This window comes from Carcharhinus amblyrhynchos, chromosome 3 (assembly GCF_965287045.1).
Source record: "Carcharhinus amblyrhynchos chromosome 3, sCarAmb.v2.hapA, whole genome shotgun sequence".
NCBI lineage: Eukaryota > Metazoa > Chordata > Chondrichthyes > Carcharhiniformes > Carcharhinidae > Carcharhinus > Carcharhinus amblyrhynchos.
The window spans coordinates 74,113,616-74,133,303 of NC_137326.1; the positions used below are offsets into that span (position 1 = coordinate 74,113,616).

The window sequence follows — 19,688 nt, forward strand, 5'->3', positions numbered from 1 at the left end:
GATTTTAGTTACAAGATTAGGTATGAGAAGCAGGGATTGTTTCCTTGGAGCAAAGGAAATTGAGGGAAAATTTGATAGAGATATGATAGATTTAGATAAGATAGACAAAGAAAGGCTGTTCCCATTAGCTGACAGCATAAGGTCTAGGTGGACGCAGATTTAGGGATATGCAGTGGGGAATCGGAGGAAAAACTTGCTTATGCAGTGAGTAGTAAGGAGCTGGAACGTGGGAGTACTGTGTGCAGTTTTGGGCGCTGCACCTGCGCAAGGATATTTTGGCCCTGGAGGGAGTGCAGAGGAGGTTTACTAGGCTGATACCGGAGTTGAGGGGGTTGAGCTATGAGGAGAGGCTGAATAAACTAGGCTTGTACTCGTTAGAGTTTAGAAGAATGAGGGGAGATCTCATTGAGACGTATAAGACGATGAATGGGATGGATAGGATAGAGGTGGAGAGACTCTTCCTGCTCAAAAAAGACAGTAGGACTAGGGGGCACAGCCTCAAGATAAAGGGGAGGCGGTTTAGAACGGAGTTGAGGAGGAACTTCTTCACTCAAAGGGTGGTGAATCTCTGGAATTCTCTGCCCGTTGAAGTGGTGGAGGCTGCCTCGCTAAATATTTTTAAGAAGCGGGTTGATGGGTTCTTGATAAGAGAGGGGATTAAGGGTTATGGGGAGAGGACGGGAAAGTGGAACTGAGCCACGACAGATCAGCCATGATCTTATTGAATGGCGGTGCAGGCTCGAAGGGCTAGATGGCCTACTCCTGCTCCTATTTCTTATGTTCTTATGTTATCCACGAGGGCGGTGTTAGAGGAGACAGGCAGCATGGTGGCACAATGCTGCACTGCGGCCTCACAGTGCTAGGGACCTGGGTTCAATTCCAGTCTTGGATGGCTGTGTGGAGTTTGCTATTTCTCCCCGTGCCTGCGTGGGTTTCCTTCTGGTGCTCCGGTTTTCTCCCAAAGATGTGCATTTTAGGTTGATTGGCCATGCTAAGTTGCCCCTTAAGGTCGGGGTATTGGGAATGTAAATATGCGGTTAAGGGGGTGAGAACTGGGTAGGAGTGTTGTCGGTGCAGGCTCAATGGGCCAAATGGCCTCCTACACTGTAGATTCTATGATTTTCAAACTGAAACTGAGCGAAATAGACTTGCAGAGCGACGGAGATAGAGTGGCGGAAACCTGACATACTGGATTGCTCTACAGAGGGAAGGCAGGGCCTCAATGGGCTGAATGACCTCCTTCTATGTCTATGCAACCTCCAGGAATTAAAAATTAACTTCCCAGTCAAGCCAGTTGGGAGGGAAATCATTAGACCATTAAAAAAAGTCTTTTTGTTTTGCATTTTGCATGAACACTTTTGTTAGCTGTCTGACTGCAGATGTTATGGAGCTAGGAATAAACAGCTGTTGACTAAGAGATCAGTAGCATTCAACGAGTGAGTAAAGAGTCTATTCATTTCCCATTTGCAGAAGTGTGCCACAAGGACAGCAATGTCGGGTAGCCAATGGCAGAAGTATGGAAAACATGGTGGTGAGAGGTCATGAGCTGGAACCTTCTAGAAGGTGGTAAACCAGAATTGCTCAGCCTAACTGTTAGACAGTGCAACAAAGAACACAATTGACAGTTTAATTCTTCTTTCTGCACCCTCCCCAAACTATTTCCCTCACATTGGGATTGGGAACAGGAAGTGCTATGTGAAGGCCAGGAATCTCCATCCAGGCAAAAAGAAAATCAAGTTCTTAATGGAAAACCTCCTCTAGCCTCCTAGGACCCCACAGAACCTCTCCAGTGCAGAAAGACGCCATTCAATACATTGAATCTGCACCGACTACAGGCTGATACAGAAGGTGAAGTCACATGGGAACCACAGTGAGCTGATAAGATGGATATGGAACTGACTTGGTCACAGAAGACAAAGCGTAGCGGTGGAAGGGTATTTTTCTGACTGGAGATCTGTGAGCAGTGGTGTTCCAAGGGGATCAATGCTGGGACTCTTGGTGTTTGTAATTTATATAATATAAATGATTTGAAGGAGAATGTAGGCGGTCTGATTAGTAAGTTTAGCAAGACACAAAGACTGGGGGAGCTGTGGATAGTGAGGAGAATTGCCAGAGGACACAGGAGGATATAGATAGGCTGGAGACTTGGGCAGAGAATTGGCAGATGGAATTTAATCTGCACAAGCGCTAAATTATGCATTTTGGAAGGTCCTAATGCAGGAGGGAAGTATACAGAAAATGGCAGAACCCTTTGAAGCATTAACGTACAGAGGGATCTAGGTGTGCAAGTCCACAGTTCCCTGAAAGCAGTAAAATAAGTGGATAAGGTGGTGAGGAAGACGTATGGCATACTTCCTTCGTTGGTCAGGACATAAAGCATAAAAAGTGGCAAGTCACGTCACAGCTGTATGGAATTTTAATAAGGCCACATTTGGAATATTGCGTACAGTTCTGATCACACACTGCCAGAGGCTGTGGAGGCTTTGGAGAAGTTACAGAAAAGGGTTACCAAGATGTTGCCTGGTCTGGAGGTTATTAGCTATGAGAAGAGATTGCACAAACTTGACTTGTTTTCACTTGAATGTTGGAGGCTGAAGGCCGGCCTGATAGAAGTTTACAATGTTGTGAGAGGCATGGATAGAATGACTCGTCGGATCCTTTATCGCAGGGTAGAAATGTCATTTACTAGGGGACGTAGATTTAAGGTAAAAGGGAGAAAATTTAAAGAGATGTGAGAGGCAAGCTTTTTACACAGAAGGTTGTAAGTGGCTGGAATGCGCTGCCAAAGGAGGTGGTAGAAGCAAATACAATAGCAACATTTAAGAGGCATTTTTGACAGATAATGAATAGGCAGGGAATAAGGAGATGTGGATCGTGTAGAGGCAAAATGTCTTTAGAAAGGTGTCATGTGTCAGCACAGGCTCGGGAGGCCAAGGGTCTGTTCCTGTACTGTTCTTTGACTCTCCGAAAGAGCACTTTACCCAAACATATCCCATACTATCTCCACAACCCTCCATATTTACCATGGCTAATTCACATAAGCTAAACACCTTTGGAGTGTGGAGAGCACCCGAAGAAAACCCACGCAGACACGGGGAGAACTTACAAACTCCACACAATCACCCAAGGTCAGAACTGAACTCAGGACCCTAGCGTGGTGAGGCAGCAGTGTCTTGTATAACATTTGACATATACATTTAACATGAAAATAAAACTTCAAAATATTCAATTATGACAAACTTTTGAACACAGAACCCAATGAGCAAATTTGGTGGGTCGAGTTTGCACTTCCATCACTGGGAGATGGGAAGGTGCGAGGTTTGCACCTGCTGAGAGGGCACTTTTAGCTAACTCGCATGAGTAATTATGGAATTGGGCGCAGCATTGTGTTTCCCAGGTGCAGCCACAAGTAGTGACTTACTGCCCCAAGCAGCTAACAAGGAGCAGCCTGGGTCGAGAAGCTTTAACAATCCTGGGCTGATGTAAATTAAATTCAGGGAGGGACAATGAGAGCGAGTGCGTGTGAGTCTTTTCACCGCTGCAGTCCCAATCATCAGCCAGGACTGAACTGAATGGTGGAGTCAGGCCCATTGGCAGCTCGAACCATCCTGCAAGCTGCTGGAATAAGAACATTCAGGTTTTATGCAATGTACAATCCTGTACTATTCAACAGCATCACCAGCAGCAATTTCAGGTCATACGACTGACGATCACCAAATCAGGCAATCGGATCAATAGAGCAAAGATCAAAAATCCTCAATGGTCATGATTTGGAAATTAGCAGCCAAAAAGGGGAAGTCGGGTAGAACATTTGTTTTCAAACACATGAAGAACAACAACAACTTACATCATATAGTACCTATAATGCAACAAATCCTATGCTGCTTCACAGGGACATTACAAGAATGAGCTAATAAGATACTATTAGTTGTAGATAACCAAAGGCTTGACCAAAGAAGCCTGAAAGAGTGTCTTAAAGAAGAAAAGGGAGGTGGAGAGATATAGGAAGGGAATTCCAGAGATTGGAGCCTTGATAGCTGAGGCACGGCCACCTATGGCGAGAACAATTAAAATCAGGAATGCTCAACAGTTGCAGTGAGAGAGTTCCAGAATAAAATTCCAAGGTGTTAAAGAGAGATTGTGAATTCAAGAGACAGATATATTCCTGGAGCCAGAAATAAAATTGTTGGGATGTGATCAGAAGTCCATCATAAAGGAATGAATTTGTTTGGGGTTGACCACTGTCCTATAAGATTCCGATGATCTAATACTTGGAATTCCAAAGGTGATTCTCTGGTAAAGGGTAGTCACAATCCCCAGGGGTGGTACTGTGGTCAAATGGGCCATCTAAAATGGCGATTTGTAAAGCACTCTGGGACAATTGGGCAAGAACTAAAACGACAGTCTGCAGCCTAAAAGACGGAGATAAACAGGCTGCAGCCCAGACGGGTGAATACACAGGATATGGGTCACCTCCAGGGCATCTCTGGGTTGTTTACCAGACACAAGGGCACAGTAACCCCTTATTTGGGAGGGAGGTGTGAGCTCTACATGCCCCCAGCACCTGCAGACTTGGCCGTTGGGGACACACCCAGAGATTGATGTGGCAGCACCTGATTGGACTTTATCGATCAGTGTGATCAGGTCCTGATCGATTGATTGGTACTGACCAAAAGGAGCGCGAAACCCAACGGGGGGGGTATAAAGGGTGCTGCACAACCAAGTATCTCACTCTCTCTCTCTCTGACCCCACGGACGAGCTACAACACCGGTGACCATCGCCAGCGACGACCAGCACGAGGAGAGTCACCGCGCCCGAGAAGGAAGGAAGACCAGAGCCAGACCAGACCAAAAGACCAGACTACACAGAGGATGGCCGAGACCAGCGTACAGATAAAGGCCAACATCTGCTTGGGTACTTGCCAGTCACACAAAATTAAATCAAAGTCTTATACTGGACTTGAACTCTAGTATTTTCTGTAAGATAACTTATTGTTGGTTGGGTGGGTGATTATTGGTTGTGTGTCTTAAATAAATATTGATTGAGCTAACCAGACGTGTACACGCAGTTATTTGTCCACTGTATAAGGGTTAAAACAGACTGTGCAGCAGGCACAACATTCCTGGGGTCTTTCTGATGTCCTGCTGAAGTTATAGTGATCAGGAGAACATTGTGGAAATTCAGGGATGAGCATCTTATAACCACAACAGGAAAGGTTCTGCACTAACCTCTGAAGTGGGGGCCTGTCAGACAGGTTTACATTGTTGTATCTCTAAAGATACAGCAGAACATAGTGTGAAGAGTAGAGTTGTCAGTCTTCTAGGATTAATTGAAGATTAATCTCCTGAATTAAACTTTAATCTTCAGGAGACTGCTGTGAGGCACCTAGGGGGTGTGATATGTGTGATTGTTATGCCCTTCATTACAACACTGATTACTCTTCAAAGGTACTTGCATAGAAGCATAGAGAATAGGAGCCAGAGTAGGCCAATCACCCTTCAAGCCTGCTCTGCCATTTATTATGATCATGGCTGATCATCCACCTCAATAGCCTGATCCCACCTTCCCCCCCAATCCTTTGATCCCCTTCACCCCAAAGAACTATATTTAACTCCTTCTTGAAAACATACAATATTTTGGCCTAAACTGTTTGCTGTGGTGGTGAATTCCACAGGCTCACCGTTCTCTGGGTGAAGAAATTTCTCCTTATTTCTGTCCCAGAAGCTTTACCCCATATCCTTAATTGACTGTGGAGTGCTTTGGGATGGTGATTGTGAAAGGTGACAAAGATATGCAAGTCTTCAGTTATTTTTATCGTCTTCTTTGAACACTGATGTTTATCAGTTATGAAATTTTACAGCATGAGTAAACAGTAGAGTTTGTTTGACTGACGATAAAGAATCGGCACGGTGGCACACTGGTTAGCACCGCTGCCTCACAATTTCAGGGACCCAGGTTCAATTTCGACCTCAGGTCTCTGTCTGTGTGGAGTTTGTACATTCTTGCTGCATCTGCGTGGGCTTCCTCCGGGTGCTCCAGTTCCCTCCCACAGTCCAAAGATGTAAGGGTTAGGTTGATTGACCACCCTAGTGTCAGGTAATTAGCTGGGAAACTATGTGGGGTTATGGGAATAGGGCCTGGGTGGAATTGTGGTTGGTACATACTAAATGGGCTGAATGGCCTCCTTCTGCACTGTAGGAATTCTGTGATCATATAATCATCCAAACTCAGCTATGGCATCTGTTTGTTTTCCAAATGGCGCCTCAAAGTGGCACCCTGTGGCAGTGGATGGGTTGGCTGACCATTGGGAAAGGACACTGGGACACTGGAGACCAAGCCAGATGAAGCCTCTAGGATTATGCTCAGAGTTGACAACTATAAGAATCGCATTATCGAGTTAATAGAGAGGCTCACAATGAATGATCTCCACACAGCTGTCCACAAGCCCCATACGTCCATAATGAACAAAGCCTGCAAGGGCGAGGCTGAAAATCAGCATCTCTCTGCAGCAAAGCAGGAGCCGTCGGTACTCATGGGAAATTCAACTCAGAATCACTGATGTCCGTCACCGTGGCAAAGCTGCTGCTCTTCAATGATGTCACAGTGCCCGCCTCCTTCAGCCCTGAAACAAGAGGAGAGACAGTTCAAATTTCCTTCTGATCTTTACAGCAGGTGATCAGTCCTACCCTCCACTCACTAGCCACAGTGTGCCAGACATGGCTGCGCTAAATTAAACCTTCTACCAATGACACCTTACTTTTCTGAAAATTACCAGACTTTTGAAAGGTAAATGAGGAAAACACTCAGCATTAACTAATTAACTAGTGAATTTACGCTTGATTTTTCCAGAGCATGGCCGCTCCCATTTAGAGCTTCTGGAGTCTCCGAATGCCATTCTCACCCCTTGTTACAGATTTGCCCGTTCCCCATTCTTACTCCCTCTTAGAGTCTCCCGTTCTCCATTCTCCCCACGTTACAGAGTCTCCTGTTCCCCATTCTCACTGTTACAGAATCTCCTGTTCTTCATTTTGTTATAGAGTCTCTTCTTCCCATTCTCAAACCTTGTTATAGAGTCTCTTATACCACATTCTCACCCCCTGTTACAGTCTCCTGTTCCCTATTCTCACCCCCGTTATAAAGTGTCTTGTTCCTCATTCTCACCCCTGTAAGAGCCTCCAGTTCCCCATTCTCACCCCGTTAGCATCTTATGTTCCCCGTTCTCACGCACTGTTATAGAGTTCCCCATACTCCCCCTATTATAGAATCTCTTGTACCCCATTCTCATCCCCCCATTACAATCTCGTTTCCCATTCTCACCCCTTGTTACAGTGTCTGCTGCTCCCCATTCTCACCCTGTTAGACTCTCCTGTTCCCCATTCTCCCCCATTACAGAGTCTCCTGATCCCCATTCTTACCCCCGTTACAGAACCTCATGTTCCCCATTCTCACCCCCGTTATAGTCTCATGTTCCCCATTCTCACCCCCGTTATAGTCTCCTGTTCCCCATTCTCACCCACTTGTATAGAGTCTCCTGTTCCCCATTCTTCCCCCAAATTACAGAATTTCCTGTTCCTCATTCTCAACCTCATTACACAGTCTCTTGTTCCCCATTCTCACCCTATGGGATTCCTTGCTCCCCATTCTCACTCCCTGTTATAGAGTCTCTTGCTCCTGTTGTCAGCCCCATTATAGAGTCTCCTGCTCCTGTTGTCAGCCCCATTATAGAGTCTCCTGTTCCCCATTCTCACCCCATTGCAGTCTCCTGTTCCCCACTCTCACCCCATTGCAGTCTCCTGTTCCCCATTCTCACCCCATTGCAGTCTCCTGTTCCCCATTCTCACCCCATTGCAGTCTCCTGTTCCCCATTCTCACCCCATTGCAGTCTCCTGTTCCCCATTCTCACCCCATTACAGAGTCTCCTGTTCCCCATTCTCAGCTCCTGTTACAGTTTTCTGACCCACCTTACTCACACACTGTTATGAAATCTGTTTACAAGGCATCTATCCTTTTTTCTTTAGTCTTTCATGGGATGTGGTAAGGCCTATATTTGTTGCTTATCCCTACCTGCCCTTAAAGTGAGCAGTTTGATAACCCATGTTACAGGGCAGCTAAGAGTCAATCACATCATTGTTGGTCTGGAGCCACATGTCGGTCAGACAGATTAAGGACAGCAGATTTCCTTCCTTAAAGGATATTAACAGACCAAATGGGATTTTACAATGATTGGTGGTAGTTGCATGGTCATCATTACTTACATCAGCTTTATATTCCAGATTTAGTAACTGAATTTAAATTCCACCAGCTGTTGTAGTGATATCCGAATCCCCAGAACATTAGGCTGTGCCATGTGAGTCACATTATCACCACAGCACCATTTCCCCAAAGTGTTCATTTAGATAAACAGCAGTTCCTCCCTCACTGCACCAGATTCCCCTGCTCACTCTATGAATCAGTGATAAGTTTCTGGCCTCATTTGGTGCCAATGAATGCACCATTGGGAGTTCTACGTTCATCACAGGACCACAACAAACACAGTATAGGTGGGCGTCTGATTAAAACAAGGGTGCATTGGAAGGGACCCTAAACATAAATCCAAAGAGGGGACCCAGAAATTAAGTACATCACTGTGGCTTTCTGAATAATACAGTTCCCATCCTGCTGACCATTGAGACCATGTTTAATCAAAATGCAGCTCAGACAACCAGCGTTTCTTTTAGGTAGATCAGCCAAACTGGAATCTGGTGGAATGTGTCATGTTCCAGGGATTAGAGGAACTGGGGCAAGCACCTGGAGGCCAAGCCTGCAGTTTCTATTACAAAGGTGGGACAAGATAAATATTTCCACTCATTATTTGCTCATTATTTCTACGGGCAGACACGGGAATCAGATTAGCTCCGCATGGCAACAGTTAATTCTTCCTGTTTGATCTGTGAGACAGGAAAGACAAATACCCTGTCAGGGTTTCACTTAGCCTCCCACTCACACAGCCCTTTCAATTTAACCTAACCTTTTCTTTCCCCAGGAACCTCAGCTGAAAATGAGGGAATGAGATTCTTGGAGCCCATGATTTGCCATGTGTACGAAGATAATGAGAGGGAATGTGCCTTTATATAGCACCTCTTGTGGTCTCAGCTCATCCCAAAGCACCTTATAGCCGATGAAGCACTTTTGAATCGGCTTTTGTTGTAATGTAGGAAACCCAACAGCCAATTTTACACACAGCAAACTCCCACAAACAGCAATGAATAAATAGATCATCTATTTTTCAGTTGAATGTTAGATATTGACCAGAACACCAGGAGAGAGCCCCTGCTCTTTAAATGGTGGCATGAGATGTCTTAGAAAGCAGCCGTTCCTGTTGACAGGATCTTTCGATACATCCCATGGCGATACCCCTACTCCCCCCGGCACGGGGGGGGTGGGAGGTAACTGAGAGTGCGAACAATGGGAAAACCCCATGACAGTGGCAGGAACTGGGAGACTCTGGGGCCGGCCAATGGCAGACTGCCTCCACCACCTCAAGACATGCCGTGTAGCAGATGGAAATCCCCGCCCTCAGCTTCATGTCTCATCTAAAAGGTGACACTAACAGTGCAGCACTCTGTCAGCTGAGAGTGTTTTTGGCCAGGTCTCTGCAATGGGACATGAACCCACAAAACCTCTGACTCGGAGGCGAGCGTGCTAATCCTGAGCCATGACCAACAATGAAAGCATGCCTTTCAAACTGGTGTCAACTTTCCAAAACATTTTGAGAAGGTAGAGATTTGTTCTTTAGCATGCAAGTGACTGACATACCACAGTGATAAGGAGATTGCCACATTCCTGGCACACCTTAACTGACTGGAAGTGTTCACAAAGTCACGCAGAAAGAAGCTGACGTATTCTGGCAATATCTGATTCATACCCACTCTCTACTCTTTTAAGTTAAAGCTCAAGACTAGTAAGAAAGAACTATGCGCGTAACAAAGGGACAGGCTAGCATTATCCCACTCCTCCAAAAAGAGTCAATGGATACAAATTGAGATAATCACTCTCGTTATAACTTTTGTTATCTGCGAGGTTTTATTATTTATTATTGATTGTCCTATAGATTGGAAATAATTACTGGTAATATCGGCGTACCTGTTCACATGGTATTCCAGCTACTTAAACAGAGGCATTGCCTTCTTTATTTTAAGTAGGTTAACACCAGCATTGCAACAACAGGCAAAGGAACATCACAATATTAGAAACTCCAGTATTGGTTGAGCTATGAGGAGAGGCTGAATAAACTAGGCTTGTACTCGTTAGAGTTTAGAAGAATGAGGGGAGATCTCATTGAGACGTATAAGATGATGAATGGGATGGATAGGATAGAGGTGGAGAAACTCTTCCCGCTCAGAAAGGATAGTAGGACTGGGGGGCACAGCCTCAAGATAAAGGGGGGGCGGTTTAGAACGGAGTTGAGGAGGAACTTCTTCACTCAAAGGGTGGTGAATCTCTGGAATTCTCTGCCCGTTGAGGTGGTGGAGGCTGCCTCGCTAAATATTTTTAAGACGCGGGTTGATGGATTTTTGATAAGCGAGGGGATTAAGGGTTATGGGGAGAGGGCGGGAATGTGGAACTGAGCCACGACAGATCAGCCATGATCTTATTGAATGGCGGGGCAGTCTCGAAGGGCTAGATGGCCTACTCTTGCTCCTATTTCTTATGTTCTTATGTTCTAAGGTCAGGTCTAGGCTATTTTATTTGTTATCTTGCTTAGTTTTGTTGTAATTATCCAATCTCTTCATCGCCAATGGGCAGTGGCAGCGGTGCCCACCATCTACAAGGTGCACTGCAGCAACTCACCAAAGTTCCTTCAATTGCATCTTCCAAAACCATGACCACTATCATCTAGAAGGACAAGGGCAGCAGATACCCGGGAATGCCACCACCTTGGAGGCTCCCCTCCAAGTCACTCACCATCCTCAAATATAATCACGTTCTTTCACTGTCATTGGGTCAGAATCCATCAACTCCCTCCCTAACAGCACTGTGGGTGTATCTACATCTCAGGGACTGGAGCAGTTCAAGATGACAGCTCACCATCACCTTCTCAAGGGCAATAAATGCTGGCCTAGCCAGCAATGCTCACAGCCATGAATATATTTTTACAAGTTAGGTACATTAGCACACCACTTGTGGTATTTTCAATACAAGTGGGAGGTCAGAAACTGTTTTAAAGGCAGGGGTTCTACACCATAAAATGTACAAGCTGCTTCTTCATTCCCAAGAGGGGGCTGCATTTTGAAGTAACCTCATCATCTAGATCAACATAGCATAATTACTGGCACATTGTGAGGCAAATACAGATTACCAAAGAGAAATGAAGAGGATAATTGCTTTCCTTCCAGCTACAACTCTGAAACTCTGACTCATGAAATTTGCATGTATTGGAAAAGTATTTGTGACAGGACTGCAACATTAATAATGAAGTTCCTGCTCTAGCTGTAAGTGACTTTTCCAACCATTGAACCCTTTTGAATTCCTAAGAGTACAGATGGAACCCTGAGCAACATCCTTATGATTTTGCAGTATTAAACCATGAAGTAAAAGGATTATTATTACACAATAGGTACAAAGATTCAAAAACAAATTCACAGAAGTCTTTCCTTTTTCTTTTCTGTATATGTTCTCTTATTCAAGAAATACAAATGTCTTACCTACTTTTTAATCAATTTTAATTGGAGCAGTGATGCTGATCTTTTACTCTCAAATGCATTTAATACTGGGAGTGCTGTTGGACAACTGGATTCTCATTTCAGACACACACTCAAAAGAAGTACAAGCACATACACACTCACCTCTGACAAACATACACACACGCGCGCTCACCTCTGACACACACACACACACTCGCCTCTCACACACACACACTCTCACCTCTGACACATACATACACACGCACACACCTCTGCCACACAAACACGCACACACTCACCTCTGGCACACACACACACGCACACTCACCTCTGACACACATACACATGCTCAACTGACACACACACACACTCACCTCTGGCACACACACACACACTAACCTCTCACACACACACACACACACACTCACCTCTGACACACACACACACTCACCTCTGGCACACACACACACACACTAACCTCTGACACACACACACACACACACACTCACCTCTGACACACACACACTCACCTCAGACACACACACACACACACTAACCTCTGACACACACACACACACACCTCTGGCACACACACACACACTAACCTCTGACACACACACACACACACACACACCTCTGACACACACACACACACTCACCTCAGACACACACACACACACTCACCTCTGACACACACACACACTCACCTCAGACACACACACACACACTCACCTCTGACACACACACACACACTCACCTCTGACACACACACACACACTCACCTCTGACACACACACACACACTAACCTCTGACACACACACACACACTAACCTCTGACACACACACACACGCACACTCACCTCTGACACACATACACATGCTCAACTGACACACACACACACTCACCTCTGACACATAAATACACACGCACACACCTCTGCCACACAAACACGCACACACTCACCTCTGACATACACACACACTCACACACATTCAGCTCCGACACACACACACACACTCAGCTCTGCCACACACACACACACACACATATACACCCAGCTCTGACACACACACACTCACCTCTGCCACACACACACTCACTCACCTCTGACACATACATACACAAGCACACACTCACCTCTGCCACACACACACTCACTCACCTCTGACACATACATACACAAGCACACACTCACCTCTGCCACACAAACATGCGCACACTCACCTCTGACACACACACACACACGCTCACCTCTGCCACACACACACTCACTCACCTCTGACACATACATACACAAGCACACACTCACCTCTGCCACACACACACTCACTCACCTCTGACACATACATACACAAGCACACACTCACCTCTGCCACACAAACATGCGCACACTCACCTCTGACACACACACACACACGCTCACCTCTGCCACACACACACTCACTCACCTCTGACACATACATACACAAGCACACACTCACCTCTGCCACACAAACATGCACACACTCACCACTGACACACACATGCCCAGCTCTGACACACACACACACTCAGCTCTGAGACACACACATACACACTCTCAGCTCACACACACACTCAGCTCTGAGACACACACATACACACTCTCAGCTCACACACACACACAGCTCTCACACATACACACACACTCACCTCTGACACACACACTCACCTCTGACACACACACACACTCTCACCTCTGACACACACACACACTCTCACCTCTGACACACACACACACTCTCACCTCTGACACACACACACACACTCACCTCTGACACACACACACACACTCACCTCTGACACACACACACACACACTCACCTCTGACACACACACACACACTCACCTCTGACACACACACACACACACACTCACCTCTGACACACACACACACACTCACCTCTGACACACACACACACACTCACCTCTGACACACACACACACACTCACCTCTGACACACACACACACACTCACCTCTGACACACACACACACACTCACCTCTGACACACACACACACACTCACCTCTGACACACACACACACACTCACCTCTGACACACACACACACACTCACCTCTGACACACACACACACTCACCTCTGACACACGCACACACACACTCACCTCTGACACACACACACACTCACCTTTGACACACACACACACTCACCTTTGACACACACACACACACACTCACCTCTGACACACACACACACACACTCACCTCTGACACACACACACACACTCACCTCTGACACACACACACACTCACCTCTGACACACACACACTCACCTCTGACACACACATACACACTCACCTCTGACACACACACACACTCACCTCTGACACACACACACACACACTCACCTCTGACACACACATACACACTCACCTCTGACACACACACACACTCACCTCTGACACACACACACACACCTCTGACACACACACACTCACCTCTGACACACACACACACACTCACCTCTGCAACACACACACTCACCTCTGACACACACACACACACTCACCTCTGACGCACACACACACCTCTGACACACACACACTCACCTCTGACACACAGACACACACACTCACCTCTGACATACACACACACCTCTGACATACACACACACCTCTGACACACACACACACACACCTCTGACACACACACACACACACCTCTGACACACACACACACACTCACCTCAGACACACACACACACTCACCTCTGACACACACTCACCTCTGACACACACTCACCTCTGACACACACACACACACTCACCTCTGACACACACACACACACCTCTGACACACACACACACACCTCTGACACACACACACACACCTCTGACACACACACACACACACTCACCTCTGACACACACACACAGACACACTCACCTCTGACACACACACACACTCACCTCTGACACACACACACACAATCACCTCTGACACACACACACACTCACCTCTGACACACACACACACACACTCACCTCTGACACACACACACACTCACCTCAGACACACACACACACTCACCTCAGACACACAAACACACCTCTGACACACACACACACACTCACCTCTGACACACACACACTCACCTCTGACACACACACACTCACCTCTGACACACACACACTCACCTCTGACACACACACACTCACCTCTGACACACACACACTCACCTCTGACACACACACACCTCTGACACACACACACACCTCAGACACAACACACACACACCTCAGACACACACACACACACCTCAGACACACCACACACACACCTCAGACACACACACACACACTCACCTCTGACACACACACACTCACCTCTGACACACACACACACACTCACCTCTGACACACACACACTCACCTCTGACACACACACACACCTCTGACACACACACACACACCTCTGACACACACACACACACTCACCTCTGACACACACACACACACTCACCTCTGACACACACACACACACACTCACCTCTGACACACACACACACACCTCTGACACACACACACACTCTCACCTCTGACACACACACACACACACACTCACCTCTGACACACACACACACACCTCTGACACACACACACACACACTCACCTCTGACACACACACACACTCACCTCAGACACACACACACACTCACCTCAGACACACACACACACTCACCTCAGACACACACACACACACCTCAGACACACACACACACACACACTCACCTCTGACACACACACACTCACCTCTGACACACACACACACGCTCACCTCTGACACACACACACTCACCTCTGACACACACACACTCACCTCTGACACACACACACACGCTCACCTCTGACACACACACACACGCTCACCTCTGACACACACACACACGCTCACCTCTGACACACACACACACGCTCACCTCTGACACACACACACACACTCACCTCTGACACACACACACACTCTCACCTCTGACACACACACACACTCTCACCTCTGACACACACACACACTCTCACCTCTGACACACACACACACTCTCACCTCTGACACACACACACACTCTCACCTCTGACACACACACACACACTCACCTCTGACACACACACACACTCTCACCTCTGACACACACACACACTCTCACCTCTGACACACACACACACTCTCACCTCTGACACACACACACACTCTCACCTCTGACACACACACACACACACACTCACCTCTGACACACACACACACACTCACCACTGACACACACACACACACTCACCTCTGACACACACACACACACTCACCTCTGACACACACACACACTCAGCTCTGACACACACACACACACCTCAGACACACACACACACACACACTCACCTCTGACACACACACACTCACCTCTGACACACACACACACGCTCACCTCTGACACACACACACACGCTCACCTCTGACACACACACACTCACCTCTGACACACACACACACGCTCACCTCTGACACACACACACACGCTCACCTCTGACACACACACACACGCTCACCTCTGACACACACACACACACTCACCTCTGACACACACACACACTCTCACCTCTGACACACACACACACTCTCACCTCTGACACACACACACACACTCACCTCTGACACACACACACACTCTCACCTCTGACACACACACACACTCTCACCTCTGACACACACACACACTCTCACCTCTGACACACACACACACCTCTGACACACACACACACACACACTCACCTCTGACACACACACACACACTCACCACTGACACACACACACACACTCACCTCTGACACACACACACACTCTCACCTCTGACACACACACACACTCTCACCTCTGACACACACACACACTCTCACCTCTGACACACACACACACTCTCACCTCTGACACACACACACACTCTCACCTCTGACACACACACACACTCTCACCTCTGACACACACACACACACCTCTGACACACACACACACTCTCACCTCTGACACACACACACACACCTCTGACACACACACACACACACACTCACCTCTGACACACACACACACACTCACCACTGACACACACACACACACTCACCTCTGACACACACACACACACTCACCACTGACACACACACACACACTCACCTCTGACACACACACACACACTCAGCTCTGACACACACACACACCTCTGACACACACACACTCTCACCTCTGACACACACACACTCTCACCTCTGACACACACACACTCTCACCTCTGACACACACACACTCTCACCTCTGACACACACACACACTCTCACCTCTGACACACACACACACTCTCACCTCTGACACACACACACACACTCACCTCTGACACACACACACACACTCACCTCTGACACACACACACACACACTCACCTCTGACACACACACACACACTCACCTCTGACACACACACACACTCACCTCTGACACACACACCTTTGACACACACACACACCTTTGACACACACACACACCTCTGACACACACACACACACACACACACACACTCACCTCTAACACACACACACACTCACCTCTGGCACACACACACACACACACTCACCTCTGGCACACACACACACACACACTCACCTCTGACACACACACACACACACACACACACTCACCTCTGACACACACACACACACACTCACCTCTGGCACACACACACACACTCACCTCTGACACACACACACACACTCACCTCTGGCACACACACACACACACTCACCTCTGACACACACACACACTCACCTCTGACACACACACACACTCACCTCTGACACACACACACACACACTCACCTCTGACACACACACACACTCACCTCTGACACACACACACACTCACCTCTGACACACACACACACTCACCTCTGACACACACACACTCACCCTCACCTCTGACACACACACACTCACCCTCACCTCTGACACACACACACTCACCCTCACCTCTGACACACACACACTCACCCTCACCTCTGACACACACACACTCACCCTCACCTCTGACACACACACACTCACCTCTGACACACACATATATTCAGCTCTGCTCACCTCTCCCATGCACATACACAGTGGATGAGCAGTGAAACAATAAGGACATAGGAAATGTGACAAAGTGTGACATCAGTGAGGGAGATGGCTCCCTGAATTCTTTTTAAAACCAGTAAATCCCATGTGACACTATACAATGAACAACTGGAAATCCCTTGACCAGCATTGGAAAGTTTTATCTTGGGGGTGTTCTCAAACAATGGGATAAAGAATGCAGTCGAAAACATTAGAACTTAATAGGTTTTATTTAATGAATGTTAAACATGCATGTACTGAAGGTAAGAAGATGAATAGGTCCTGGAGGTTGCTTTATTAATTATATATAATTGTATATAAGGCAGAGTTATCTAGCACTGGCTGCCTGGTGTGGTGAAGAGGAATGAGCTGGGAGAGTTTGTCTCACTGCCTAATGGGCCTGAATAAGGGGAAACTAGCATTGGATTCATTCTTCTGCAATATGCATTTCCCAGAGCTAACATTTAACAGTGGATAACAAAAGCTGCTCCCAGAATTACATGGGGATTCAAGTTCATGGGGTAAACCAAGAACTTTACGTAGACCACAATAGTTTGAATCAAATATCACAATAGGTATATCAAACACGCTAACTTCAGCAGAAACCCGATGGCTCCTGACACACCGACTATACTGACTAATAATGTTTATGCAGCCAAGCAGGTATGAGAGAATCAATAAATTCATAGAGCAACAGTCACATGAACAAATCAATAACCTAATGGGGTGCTGAGCACAGGTATAATGAATAAATCGATGCAGTAACGGATACCAGTAAATTCAACAACTGCTGAAGCAGTGGGCTTACCAACAGATCAATAAGTTAATGGAGAAATGCAGGCAGCAGTGAATTAATAAGTCCACTGGGCAGGAGACACACCAACAGATCCATTTCCTTGTGCACTTAGTTGACGAATGTGGTCGGCCATAGCATTGGGGAACTCTCTCCTCCCCACTAGAAAATATCAAGAGATGGTTAAAGTCCATGGGACCATTATGTAGGTGGATAGGGGGCCTCAATGTCACCATCTATCATAAAGACAAGACTTGCCCTTTGAAAGGCTTGGAGGATAGGAAGAGAGGTAACGAGGCAAGGGGATGGAGAGGGAAAATGCCAAACGATAGGGTTGCATAGACTGAAGGATGGGTGTTTGAACTCAAGCTACATTATGAAAACTGGCCGTGACTGACTGACTGCCTGCAAACTGGTTTCCAAAGCTGTTTAGATGACTAATCAAGATCTAGAATTTTAATGATTAGTATTGTCCAATATGAATCTAGCCAAATCAATCTCTGCCCCAATCATAAAGTGGTCATTCATAGTGGCTGCAGAATTCAAATTCTATTTACCAGTAGAGAATTATAACACAGCTAATGGAAGAGGCTCTTCAGCCCCTCAAGAAATGCTCACCATTCAATTAGATTATAGCTGAGGTGCACCTCAACCTTATTTACCTGCCTACCCTACGCTGTTTTACCTCACAATCTATCAAAGTCGGTCTTGATAATTTCAATTGTATTCTCTGCCTTTTAGGGACAAAAAAGTTCAAGATTTCTACAGCACGTGAATAAGTACTTCCAGACCAGAGCAAGCTGGGGTTGCTAAAGGGAAGCTGTTGAGAAAGTGGCGATCCAAATCACTGCAACATCGGAACATTATCATCAGTTCATCAATCTCTTATCATCGCTGCCATGTAGAGCATCCCTTGGGATTTCCTGGAAGAATACACCCTCTGGCAGATGAACGAGACCATGGTCTATTCCAGCAGAATAACCAGCCAACCCACAGATTGTAAAGATCTTGTTAAGAGTCTCCAGACTCAGCCCGATGTCAGTGGCGTATCAGGTCATAGAAT

At 46.8% G+C, this 19,688-nt stretch overlaps 1 protein-coding gene across 3 annotated transcripts in view; it reads right to left on the minus strand.

Annotated features, from left to right (window-relative positions):
- Positions 1 to 4,569: 4,569 nt before the first annotated feature.
- dzip1l (DAZ interacting zinc finger protein 1-like) overlaps positions 4,570 to 19,688 on the minus strand; it is a 118,092-nt gene continuing 102,973 nt past the window's right edge. For all 3 annotated transcript variants that reach the window (XM_080185293.1, XM_080185295.1, XM_080185294.1), the window contains one exon: positions 4,570 to 6,623. In XM_080185293.1, the coding sequence (XP_080041419.1) occupies positions 6,532 to 6,623 (92 nt within the window). In that variant the 3' untranslated portion in view covers positions 4,570 to 6,531. The remainder of the gene's footprint in view (positions 6,624 to 19,688) is intronic.